This window comes from Hibiscus syriacus, unplaced genomic scaffold, assembly GCF_006381635.1.
Source record: "Hibiscus syriacus cultivar Baekdansim isolate YM2019G1 unplaced genomic scaffold, ASM638163v2 tig00004779_pilon, whole genome shotgun sequence".
NCBI lineage: Eukaryota > Viridiplantae > Streptophyta > Magnoliopsida > Malvales > Malvaceae > Hibiscus > Hibiscus syriacus.
Genome location: NW_024062030.1, coordinates 219,313 through 232,880, shown reverse-complemented (window position 1 = coordinate 232,880; position 13,568 = coordinate 219,313). Strand labels below are relative to the sequence as shown.

The 13,568-nt window shown below is 37.3% G+C and overlaps 1 protein-coding gene across 2 annotated transcripts; it reads right to left on the bottom strand.

The window, feature by feature from the left end:
* Positions 1-1,334: 1,334 nt before the first annotated feature.
* On the bottom strand, positions 1,335-12,707 carry LOC120198125 (ENHANCER OF AG-4 protein 2-like). 2 transcript variants are annotated; one of them, XM_039199512.1, is made up of 14 exons: positions 12,228-12,707; positions 11,559-11,635; positions 7,186-9,078; positions 6,570-7,089; positions 6,283-6,391; positions 5,989-6,101; positions 5,692-5,879; positions 4,495-5,233; positions 3,875-4,412; positions 3,369-3,464; positions 3,169-3,262; positions 2,731-2,817; positions 1,832-1,930; positions 1,335-1,675 (listed from the first exon to the last, which is right to left on the bottom strand). In XM_039199512.1, the coding sequence occupies exons 1-11, from the start codon at positions 12,333-12,335 to the stop codon at positions 3,186-3,188; spliced, it is 4,458 nt and encodes a 1,485-aa protein (XP_039055443.1). In that variant the 5' UTR covers positions 12,336-12,707; the 3' UTR covers positions 1,335-1,675; positions 1,832-1,930; positions 2,731-2,817; positions 3,169-3,185. The 2 variants fall into 2 exon arrangements, with proteins under 2 accessions (XP_039055443.1, XP_039055438.1); XM_039199507.1 differs by lacking the exon at positions 1,335-1,675 and having other exon boundaries at positions 1,740-1,930.
* Between the last annotated feature and the right edge of the window lie 861 nt (positions 12,708-13,568).

Genomic DNA, 13,568 nt, shown 5'->3' with positions numbered 1-13,568 from the left:
CGCAACGCTGATTACATTTGTGTTGCAAAATTAATATTGTGTTTCGAATTCGAAAATAAAATTCGCGTTGCGAAAATAAACGCGCTTTGCGAATTTGACTTCTGTGTTGCAAATTACAAATTCGCGTTGCGATTTACATATTCGCGTTGCGAATTTGTTGGTCATTTTCGCAAATCCAAAAAAAATTGGTTAAAATCGTATATTATAAGGCATTTTCGGTCACTGAAGTTATTTTCTCTATTACTACGATCGAAGTTATCTTGAGCAGTATCATATAGCCATTCTTTTCTTGCCGAGGCAATAATTTCGATTTACCTGATTATTCTTTCTTCTTCCCCCGTTCCTTGTTTTGTATAGGCTGTTTCCTTAATTGCTTCATGTTTACAAGTTCCCCTGCGTTATCCTGTGCCTGGGTGGTTCCCGTTCATATGTTAACGACAATGTACCTTCAGTAGAGGCTACAATTTTGGATCCATTATGGAATACAATGCTTTCTGTAGCTGTAAAACCTGTAGAACTCCCACTGTTTTTTAGAAGGTCAAGACACAACAAGAGCTGCATACGCCGTATTCTTGTTGAGCAAGGTGAGTTTTCAATAGTACCATACATTATTGTAATGACCTTGCACTGATTCTTCACTTGCATTGTGGTTCACCTTTTCCAGAGAGTTGAAACATAACTCTTGCACATCATGAACTTCAAATTTGCTTATCAAGTAATTACGAAAAACATGATAGTTTATGCTAGTTGGTCTAATGCTAACTATAAATTATCGGTTGAGAAACTGTGTTTTACGTTTTATCTTTTGATACTCGATTCACAACGAATTCATTGTCTTTCTTGCTCATTTCCCAGGATATCGAGCAGCTTTTGAACTTCATCGGTGTCGATAGTTTAGGACCACGGCACATACTAGCTAATTTGAAGGTGCTTCTAAAGTGTGTTCAATCGTCGTAATTTATAGATAATAGAAAAATAAAAATAAAATTATTGTAATAGTAATTGTAAGATCCTTGCAGTTTTAATGGACATGCATGGGTGCAAATTTTTTGACCAAGCACCCTTCGAATATTAACATATTTGTCGTTAGTAGCTATTCGACTGGTTACCCGAAAGACATGCATTCATTTATAAATTAACAGCCCTGTGATTGTGAGGAAACTATTGCTTTCATGAATATTCAGATAAGCCATAAAAGTAACCATTCTAATGCTAAAGGAAACTACAATCTACTCATTCAAACACTCCATCTACTAGATTTGGGACTGCCTTTATTCCCGGTGTTGACGCCGATCTCTATTCTCATCCAACTAATCAAACCATCGAAGGAAGCATTGCTGACTCATCGTTTTTCTTTAAATGCCAATATCCAACGCCAACATCAAATGTAAATTAATATTTGTGCATATATACCGGTATAGGACACGTTTATGACGATGCGACCTTACTAGGATCTAAATACATGATTTTTTTTAGAAAAAAACATAGCTGTGTAAAACACATACCCATATCTGCACCCACGCTTTAGTTCATGCAACATGATGCATCCTTATTGTCCGAGTATCCAATTTATGGAGCAACTTCGGGTGAAGAATTTTGTGTAAGGGGCGAGGGTAAGGTCGTTGGAAACATTTAATGAAAATGAGTTCCTTGGATCATTAGCTCCAGCAAACTTCTGTAATGTACATAATAGCACTATAAACACATATTTTAGCCACAAATTTTCCAAGTATTTTTCAAACTACATACAATTGACAGAAGCATCCTTGTATCTAACTTTAAAAAAATTCCAAGCATTGTTTAGGCTCAAGTATCCATGTCAAATATTTACCTCGAAATTTGTGGTAGTCTGCTCTGTGCTTAGGACCAGTCAACATTGGTGGATATCAAGTTGCAACACCATAAGTAGAGATATTTCAGATTATACGACCTGTGACATACAAGTAATGACCACGTTATTCTAAACTCAATTTTCTTTATTGACTGGAAAACATAGAAAGAATATCAATCGCATATTTGGCTAAAGTTCACAGATTGCTACTAAACCGGGTTGGTTGAAACCCACGATTCCATCATAAAGTTGGTTGAGGAGCTTATGCCAATTTATCAGCATTTAGGATCACCACAAGTTACAAAGAGAATGCCTAAAACATTACAGCAAATGGCCTTTCACATCTTAAATTATTGCGGCTTAAAGTTTCATACGTGGTTAAATATATCTCCTTCACTTAAAGCCAGGCAGAGAACAGGCCAAGTTCTTAAAAAGGTTCACACTTCTTCCAATGAAAATAAAAATGATAGACATGTTTAGGAATGAACCAAGTTGCATCTAAACGATAAATCAGATAAGTCAACCATTTTCAGATACAATTGTGCTTCCTATAGAACACAAAAAGAAAATCATTAAACATGAGCTCAGGAAACACAAAAGCGCTTGTGTGAACGTGGCTCCAAAAGAAAGCCAGCATCACAAGCAATTAACTCAACAAAAAGCACTGAATAATTTTTGAATAAAAGAAACAATCAAAACGCCTTGAAAACAACTACGCGGACCAGAGTTCAAATTTTGTACCACGAAATAATTTTCTTATGAAGTCGGCATAATTACAGAAGCTAAGAAACAGTATACTAACCGAGTCAGAAATATGGGCCTAAACTCGGAAGCAAATGTTCCTGGGATACATTTGTCAGGAAAAAATACAATTTACACAATCCTGCCGAGAGTCTCACCGCAAGTTATCAACGCAGCCTTCATGTGATATTTGAATTTTTTCCACAAATTGAGCCACACTTAAATGAAACTTGTCTCGTACCCAACTACAAAGAAACACCAGTCAATGTTGCAAATTAAGCAGAAATTGATCAAGTGTAAAGGATAGGCATAGAGGTCATGAGTTCCTGATTCCTTCTATCCTGAAGAATAAACTTCTATTTTTATAACAGATATAAGAGATGCAAGAAAATAATTGTAAACCTAAGCAATAAGATTACATGTGAACAAACAAAAACAATAACAAATACTTCCATTCTTGCAACAAATGAGCAAAAATTTTAAACGGCAAACTTCATTCACTTCAATAATAAAAATCAAATGTTGTATTGAAAAAATAAAGAATGAAATGTTCTAAGAAAAGATTTCATTAACAAATACGAATATTTACTAAGTACCTAATAAGACTATTTCCTTATTCTCGAGCTGGCCTCCAACTATTAATAGCAGACATGTCTGGTCGACATGGCAATATCGGTGAAACACCATGACCTGAAAGATAAAACCATGATGTCATTCTCTGGTTTAATAGGCGTTGTTTCTTTAAGTGGCAAACAAAGGAAATTACAAGCAAACCAAGACAACAAAATTGCAATACCAGAATTTGGAGGTCCAGCTGGTAGATTATTGGTGGAAGCATTAGGATAACCCATATTACTTGAGGATGGCCTTTCAACAGGTGGTCTAAAGTAACCTGCCAAACAATTAACAGAAGCGTCATAAAAAGTAGGTACATCTTATCAGCAAATTAAGTCCTGTATGAAAGAGGAAGTCATGCACATGAAATATACATGAAGAAATATAATCAGAAGAACATCTCAGATACTAATTCATGGGCATAAGACTGAGCTCTTAGTGTCACTTATGTTATTTATAGTTTAGATAATAAGCAGATACAGTGCAAAGCATGCCTTTCATACTTATGGTGACATATTCTGCATTTGTTATTTTGGAATTTTGTCCTTTTTTCAGTAGAGCACCCATAACAACATGCAACACTAAAAAGTCTGACTGCCACAACATTAGAGGGGGCATGTGTTAAATTTGCAGTTAAGAATAACACAATCAGACAAAAAAACATAAATTTAGTGCTCCAAAATTTACATCTTTTAACCATCAAAGCTTCATGGGGATTAGGGACAAGGTAATTCATGTCTTCCTGGACAAATATTGGACCAGAAGATGGCGGATTTCTTCCTCCTATCCACCCACACTGATTATCAGTATTATAATCGCTGGCAGGCATTCTCCACTGTTCATCAGCAACAAATGGCCTGCGACCATCATGTTGTGATGGCAGTGAATATTGAGGACACGAATGCTGAGGATGTGGTTGCATGGAAGGCTTTGTGAATGAGAAATGGCTAGATGAAGCCTGTGGCAGACTCGGGGGTAAAGGTCTTTGCACAAAGGCTGTATTACCAGGTGGAAATTGTTGACTTGGTTGAGAGGATTGGGCATTTAAGTACATTTCATTATGTCCATATTCCAATTGCCTTGAAAAATTATATCCAGAAGACTCTAGAGAATTTCTGACTCCTGACTGAAAGGAAGGTGATTGCTGCATAAACAATTCACTTTTCACAGCAACATCTATATGACCCCCATGAGCAGTTCCGCCCATTTGAACAATCTGATTACCCTGCACAAGAAGGCATAGGTTTTATAAATTAAAAAGTATTGACATGCTCAGAAACAAGAAAAGAAATATCTAGAAGACTTACATTTGATGTGCCCCGAAATTCATGATATACAGGCAGTTGATATACCAACTGCGGTGAAGACTGCATCGAAGACTGGGGTGGTACCATGGGTTGAGATAGCAGTGAAGGTTGAGTGGGCAATGGTAGTTGGGGTATGAAAGCTGGAGGAGGGCATGAAGGTGGCGCAGGGGGAGGAGGTTGTTGTGTTGGTAAGGGTGGTGGTGGTGGTGGTGGAGGAGGAGGAGGAGATGATGGAGGTGGTTGTGTTGGTAGGGGTAGAGGTGGCGGTGGTTGTGTTGGTAGGGGTAGAGGAGGTGGAGGTGGTGATGGAGATGATGGAGGTGGCGGTGGAGGTGATGAAAGTGGCAAAGGTGGTGGGGGTAGAGGAGAATCTGGGGGCAAAGGCGGGAACCCTCTATTAGAGGGGGCATCCATTGGAGCTATTTGAACCTGATTCCATAATTTTATCAGTATCCAGCTGTTGCGTGTCCTTTCAAGAGTATCATTAGTGAATGATGGTCTGTCCTCCTTCTGGTGTGCAGAAACATCTTCCATTTCAAGCTCACCATCCACATCTTCTAAGATGCAATGACGCCTGTCACTTGGAGTAACTGTACACGCTTCTAACTCTGCTGATGTCTGAGTCATTTCAAGAGGTGATGCGTCAACAGCTTCTCCGCAAGGACTGTCTGAAAGTTCTTCCTCGTCGTCTTCAAATGCATTTGAAGACAAAAGGCCAGGCAGCTGAAATGTAGCATTACTGGTTACAAAACCAACAAAATTGGTGTCAGAAAGTTAATGTTCCTCTCAAGTGATAAATACTAGGAAGTACAATACGGGACACAAATGCTACAAAAAGAACTTCGGAAACGACTTCAAACTTTAGTAATTTGAGAAAAACTTCAATATAAGATAACTAAGAAAGTAAGTAGCTCAGCAATATATTTCAATCAGATCAATGTCGCATAGTGGACTGGAGTGCTGATAATTTGGCCTCAGCTAAACTCGACTAATGGTAGCCAAGTTGGTTTGCCATGGTTTGAAAAGCAAAAGGTTTTACTTTGGTCTGAAAATCAAGCTGACCGTAAATTTGGTCTTAATTGGGCTTCATACATATCCGAAACCATAAGAAAACCAGCCCAATCTTCAATAGGATATAGTGGATTATTTATTATCATTATAACAATTTCATTTAGATAGTTGAAAGAGTTTTCACACCTGCCATACTCATCCACAAGCATGCCTTCCATTTCTCTTATAGGATCATCTATAGCACGTTCTGCTCGAGAAGGACGCCTTAGGGAAAACCCCGAGATTGTATCATCATTTGAAGCTCCAATGTCATCCATATAACGCCGCAGAATAGATTCAGGTAAAATTTTCCTCTCAAGCCATAACCGTAAAACCTGGTATAGACAAAAGATCCCTTTATCCTTCAGATGGGAGAGAGGCTGGGGTGGGGTGGGAAGGAGAGAACAGAAGAATACTTTCTTACACTGAAAAACAATATTATACCTTGAGACATTGACGGCGATTTTCACTAGCACTTGCTCCAGGTGGAGCTGCTGCACCGAGAAGACGGGGCAAAGCTGTTTGAACAGTAGGGATATATGAAGCACCAGCAATGCCTAAATAAACATTAACCACAAGTCTGTACGTAAGTAGAAGAGCACTTAAAAGTGTGTTCTTGTTAAAATGAAGCACTCCTTCAAAGGTCTCAAGATGTGACTCAGTCAGCACGAAAAAAGCAACACATAAATTCAGGAATAAAGAGTAATTGAATGCATCCCTAATCAAGGGAGAACCAACCTTTCTGATTATGTGAACATTGGGTGATTGAATCAACAAGAAAGAACAGGTCAACTTTACGATGAAAGCTGGGCTCGCTTTCCAGCTTTCGGATGAGAAGTTCAACAACCTGCGTACAGATTATAAAATCTAAAACTCCTTCCAAAAAGCAGTATCCAAAAGGATTATAGTATCATATGTCATCATTACCATATAGTTTAAAATAAAATTATAAATCATAATAAACAAATTTGGGGTCAAACAAGCTCATCTTGCCCCAAATATAATAAGCAAAATATTTAGCTTACTTCATTTGCAATGCCATACTTGGCACAATCAATAGCAAGGCGAGTTGCACGTCCAATACTTTCTTTAGTCCTCGATAAAGTCTCAATCATTCCTTCAAAAGCATCTCGAGCAATAGATGCCTCAGTGCCACCACTGAGAGAGCCACCAGCTGCAATGTGTCCTGAACTAGCTCTTCTCTCTTCAACCTCCTCAGTATCCTGTTGATTTTGGGATCCTGACTGGCGACCTAGAGTTGGTGGAGAAACTATAATTGTTCGATGAACAAATTCTTGCACATCAGCCTGCACTTCGTTGTTGATTGCAGAGGGAAAAGGCTGGAATGAAGGACTGGAGCTCACCCCATGAACCTCAGACATTGACAGAAACACAGAACTAGGATTTCCTAGAGAATACTGTTGAGAGTGAGCTTGTTTCCTTTTTGCCTGAGCAGCGGCAATAAGATGCTTCATTGACGTAGCAGAATCTGGATTTTTGGCATCAATCAATGAATCGTTTCTATCTTCTTTGAAGATGTCAAATCTATATAGAAATACATTAGTTAACACTATGCAATGAAAATCAGTACTACTAAAAAAGATTAATTAAATGTAAAACAAGGGTAATACAGAGCCATACTCCACTGAAGTTTCGGTAAGAAAAGTGGTGCCATTTACATGTAAAACAGCTTTTGGAGTAGGTTTCAGTCTCTCTACGGAAGAAGCTTGTCTATATCTTTGACTCAAAACCTGATTTTGAGAAGACCTTGAACCATCAGTAGTCACACCCGACCCCTTGACAGAGGCAGGTGGAGCCTTTTTCTGAGTCCCATTACTAGAAACCTTGACAGCAGCTTTAGTAGGTTTGTGTTGTTCAACTTGTTTTGTGGCGGAAACCAGATGAGGAGACTTCCTTGGGGAGATCAGGACTGACCTAGCCCCCTTGGAAGACAACTCTTCAGATTCTGATTTTTCAGGAGTGGCGGAGGCATGAGTAGAAGGCCTCCTTTCAACAGTTTGTGGTTGAATAGGTGACACAAAATCATTCACCAATTGTGAAGAAGCCTCCTTGGGACCATTGTCCTCATCTTGGTTGGAATCTCCAACACTAAATTGAGCGTCAGTAGTAATTGAGTGATTTACATCAATGCTTTTTGAAGCAGCCGAAACAACAGAATTTACTTTAACATCCCGCACAGATCCTCCATGAAGTGGGGTTTTGGGATCTTCATCGTCGTCGTCGAAAAGACAAACAGCTCTACTCCTTCTGGGCAGTTGGGAAGCTGGAATTTTCAGATTACCAGAACTTGAAGTGCTATTCTTCAATTCAGCAGGATTTTTTCCAATTTTATTGTCAGAGTTACTAGAATCATCCATTGCCTCTAGAGACCGCCGGTGGCGCTTTAATAAGGGCAGCACAGCTTCATCACCAGAGACATCAGAAATAACGGATGTGGGAGCTCTCAATGCTAAAACATGTGATGTGCATTTCTTTGACTCTGATTGTATAGCTGCTTTGTCATTGACATTGTTAGAGCTGGGAGAAGTTTTCACTTCTTTGACAAGAGATCCCTTGGAAGCCTCATTTTTCATATCTAAAACCTTTGGCTTTTTGGCAGGACGTAAAACTTCACCTGCTCCTGATTTTGGCTTTCCAAGCCCACTTTCACCCCTTTTTTTCTTGCCAGTAGTCTCACCCTTTGGATTGCTCACAGGATTCTTTACATCATCAGTAGCCTTCAAGTTGCTTTTACTTTTCACCAATTCCTTTGCCTTTTTACCACCAGTTTGATTAGAATCTGATTTGAAAGCATCTGGTGAGAATTTCCGTACAGAACCATCCGAGACTTTTCCTTTTATTCTATCCTTCAATTTCTCCTCAGAATCAGGCCGATCAAGACAACAACCAGATTTATCATCTCTCAATAATGTTGCGGCTGAACTGCTGCCTTTATGCCCTTGCTCGGTTCTTTTCTTCAATCCAGGAGCCATCTTCTTTGACATATGATCATTCCTCAATGTCTTCTTAGTGCGATTGACTGTAACAATTTTATCATCAGAGAATTCCTCCTTCATACGAGCAGGCTCGTCTAAAGATGCTGGAGATAAAACCTCCTTTTTAGCTTGTTCACCACTTGAAAGTTTATCTTTTCCCTCAGAAAACATAAGTGGAGATGAGCTATCATCTAAATGACTTGAAATCAAAGGCTTTTTGTATTCACTATTACTTTCACCTTTTCCTAAATCAGCGGTTTCTTCACCATGTGCTAATGCACCAGCTCCATCCTTTAAGTCGACCTCTGCAGCATCCTCCTCAACCCCATCAGCGGATGAAGCCTCACAGCCAGGTGCTGGTCTATCAGATTCATCTCTCAAATCACTGGACTTCTCTTTATGCAATTCATCAAATGCCTTGCAGATTTCCTTAACTGCTTGGACAAAGTACCTGGTTTTAACAACTTGACACTTGGCAGACAATTTACTCTTTGTCTCACTTGTAAACACTTGAATATCAGCAGGGGCAACAAAAGCTCTGTAAAAGAATAAAGCATAGGGAGTAATAAGCAACTGGAACACAAGTTAACTTTAGTTCAAAAAGTACTCTGGAGAAAATAATGACAACGCATGCATCTCTTGGCTGGTAATGAAAAGTATTGCTCCTTTCATACAAAAGAAATTGTAAATAAAACTGCAGTAATCAATTAAGAAAATCCCAATTACATAAAAAACTAGCTTTAAGAGAGAAAAGGTTGAGCTATTCAATCTATCAACTTGCTCATATGTGCATGAATATTATGTACAAAAGGAAAATGAAAATATACCGCTGACTGTTGAAAGTAAAAAAGAATGAGCAGGTTCTGATTTTCAACAGATTTAAAGATGTCTGGCACATAATTTAGAAGGAAAAGCATCATCAACTAACCATTATAGTCCAAAGAGGAATAAAGTTTCCCATTCAAGGTTTAAGATTTAAGCCTCACAGCTTAAGCCTTAAGCATGATTATAGATATGCAAATATGAATGCAACAACACAAAAAATTTAGAAGAAAAAAATCCCAATACATGCTCAAGACTGGATTGAACATTTTGAAAAACCAAAATACATTCCCAGAGCCACTTCACTATTTACACATAAATATACCATTTATGCAAAATGCTACTAAGCATAACTCCAGCAGTACTTATTTTTAGGCATGCCTTTATTTGAAGGCCTGCATATGTAAACCACTGTACAACAAACATGAGCTAAAATCTTAAAACTGCTAAATTATAAGAAATACAATATGATCAAACTAGAGAGGCTCCTCTAATTCATGGTTAGAAGTTGGGAAACTATCTGAACACAATTTAAGTTATTTATCCAAGACAACCCATAACATGATTGTAAAATTGGAAACCCTATGTCCAAACATATTTCAACCAAATAAAAGTTTCATTGTACAAAATAAAAAGGTCCATTACTGTGCCCTAAATGCTACAGCAATAAATTATGAACAAATCCTCCATCAAGACTGGTTATTAGTAGGGATGGTCAAAATACTCAAATCTGACAGGTTCCAATCCAACCTGACCAGAACCTATAGGATCGTTTTTAAAAAAAAAATTGGGATGGGGCGGGTTTTATGAAGGAGAGAGTAGGGGTCAGACGGAGTTAGGTTTAGAGTAAAAAAAATCCCTGACACAACTCGGATAATTACTATAATGTCTCATATATATATAGGGATAATTACTATAAAGCCCCCCATCTCTCTCTCTCTCTCTCTCTCTCTCTCTCTCTCTATATATATATATATATATATATATATATATAGTAAGTTACCTTCCTATCTTGCAGAATAAAAAAGGAAAAATAATCAGGTCGGGGGAGGGATTTACCCCCAAAATTCGGGGCGGGTGGAACATCATCAAACATTGGGGCGCGCGGGGGTAACTCTTTGATTTTTGGGAGAAAATTTTTAATACAGAATGAAATTTTTAATACACAACTCTTTGATTTACCCCCCATCCCTACTTATTAGCGAGAAAATTTTTCTAAAATTCGATGTGAATATAATAAATGTGAGAATGAAATCTAACATAACGTACAGAAAACCTAAACGACATCTATTTAATGCTAACAATTAAAAAAATATTTAAAAATGAAAAATCGCAATGCAATTAAATTATAAATATAATCATCGTGACTCCTAATTATGCTGGCTATAATTCCTTTCTTAAAAAAATATGACTTGGACATTCTCTACAACCCACAAACGCATCAATGTCACAAACCAAAGTATTGTTGAAAAATAGTATTTAAGACAATAATGGTAACAAATAAAATCATTTAAAATAGGTTTCTTGCTCTGTTAAGTAATTTCCTGTAGACCTATCACCCTCTACAAGCAGAAACGTCAATTTCGAGTTCACTGTTAACTGTTACAAGCTCATTCCATGAGCTTTAAAAAAAATATAAAAAATAAAAAAAATCAAACCCATGTTTTGCCTACTTTAATTTAAGTAGAGAAACTATTGCCTTCTTATTTAATTGGGAAGATTAATTAGTCTTTTTCGTTTTTAAAATAAATAATAATATTTTTAAGAGAAACAAGAATGTAGTTTTTTTTTTCTCCGACATGCCATTTTCGCAACTTAAAATGCAGGAAAAATAATGCTTCCGCACAAAAAGCTTTGCCTCATCAAAGGGGCCTTGCTCAGAGGCTCTTGAGGCACTAACAGATTCAGGCACAGTGTGTCGGTTAGGCACACACCTTGACAACAAGGATTGGCATTCAGCATAGCAACAAGTTATTTGGAATAGAAGTATACAACAAAACAGATACTTATGGAAGAAAATTGGCACTAACACGTTTCATGTGTTTATCTCATGTTCCATCATATAGTGAAATGTGTTTTCCTCCACACCAGAAACCAAATGCAAAACCCAGAACAGACACATCACCTCTCTTCAGTCACCATGTCGCCATCTCACTTATTCAACAAACATGTAGAAATTGAATGTGGAATACTTACATTTCTTCTGTTCCAAAGAATTGAACAAAATATTTCTTAGGGTCAGGTTCTCGCTCCCAATCTTCAGGCCGGCTAATCTGAAATTCATAACCCACAGAATCTTACCTCAATAACCAATGGCAAACCAATATCACAAAATAACCGAGCCCTGGGTAACAGAATAAAAAAATGAAATCCCTAAATGGTTTTTCGATGCACTTGGTAGGATCAGCTGATCTAGCATTCAAGAAAAAGAAACATATATTTGTATTTACTACTACCTCTTTCAGTCCCAAAACTAACATTGCATATTAGCATTAAGTAACCAATTAGGAAGCAGATAAAAGTACTAAACCTAAAACACTAAAAACACAATCAGCTAGCACAAGCATGGAGAACCTTGAATCCAAAAGTAGTACCCACACAAAACAAACCAAAACTTGCTAAAAAGGAAACAAATGTATCATAAACCAGCAAATATGCTACAATGTAAGCACAAAAGGAACTTACCAAGACCACAAAAAAATTCGTTTAAAAGATCCCCAAACTCATCATGGATTTATTCAAATTTTCATAAGTTCAAAAGAGCATATAAGATATTAAAATAATATAATTATAAAATTGAAGTCTGAGAATTCAAGCTAAAAATAATAAAAATACAAGGAAATATAAGAAAAAGAGAAGAGAGACCTTGGCAGGCCAGGTAGGGAAACCCTTGACTTTGGCAAGAACGAGATCGCCTAAACTAAAATTCTTAACTTTAGCTTTGTTCCCTCCCTTTTTTCGACTCCCAGCCATAAGATTAAAACACTAACGGGCCCTTCAAAGCCGTCGTAGATACGTCGTCGTTATGATTCCTTCCTTCCACAATTCAAATCCCAAACACGATCCCAGATTCCAATCCGAAACCCCAAAAAGGAAAACAAGCAGCAAACCCTAGAGATAGCAAGAGAAAAGAGTACAAAATAAGATATAGAAGTTCGGTTCCACGGCGAGGGCAAGTGATTAGGGCATCGAGAGGGGCAAGAGACGAAGACGGTGGAAGTGAGAGACGAGGAAGAATAGGAGATTATTGAGTTGAAATTGGGGAATTCCCCCCCCCCCCCGATTAATTTGGGGCGCGTGAGTGATTGGGATGATGATGAGTCATGGAGGAGGAGAAAATAAGGGCCAAGTTTTGCGTTCTGCTGTTGTCGGCGTTTTCGTTTAAGTATCTTTTTTTCACTTCCTTTTTAGATTTTTCTTGTAATTATTCATTTTCATGATCTTTGTTCTGCCTCTCTTAATTAATGCCATCTAATTGGAAAAGTGAAAAATAATTTTTGATAAAATTATTCGGATAATGAGAGGGAAAATTATCTCGTAATTATTTTTTTAAGTAGGTATTTTTGAATATTAATCTTGAGAGATCACAATACATTTTCAATTCTTCCGGAGACATAAGCAGAACCATGCAGACCGTAAGGGAAGATACATCGTGAATCTATGATTCATGTATCTTCATTGAAAAAACTTTGAGATACGTTGTATTTTCAATATTTGAGAGGGAGAAAATGTCAATTGTACGTCTTATTCAGTCAATAGGGATGATAAAGCATATTAAACAGTCTTGTCTGAGAGGGGAGAAATTGTTGATAAACTGTAAATCTGCTCTGAATCCAAAATGTGTTGTTATGTGGTTACGGTGGAATGTTGTTGGATTGATTTAGCGACACATTAGAGAAACGTTATAAGAAGCCTCATTTTTCATCTGATGACATGTTGTACATGAAAAGAAAGATCGAATTATCACATTTAGATCTTACGAGAAATGTTAAATTGTTGCTAAAGCTTTTTAAAGAGATTTAGATAATGTATCCTCTATAAATTCTTAGTTTAAGGTTGAGGGTTTAGGATTCTGCTAAAATTAATTTTTTTCCGGGTTAGAAGATTAGAGGACCAACATAAAATAAATGTGTGCTGCACAAGTAATGATATAATTACATGGTTGTTACAATCAGTTGATTGATTAAACTATTTGTAGCTTTTGAA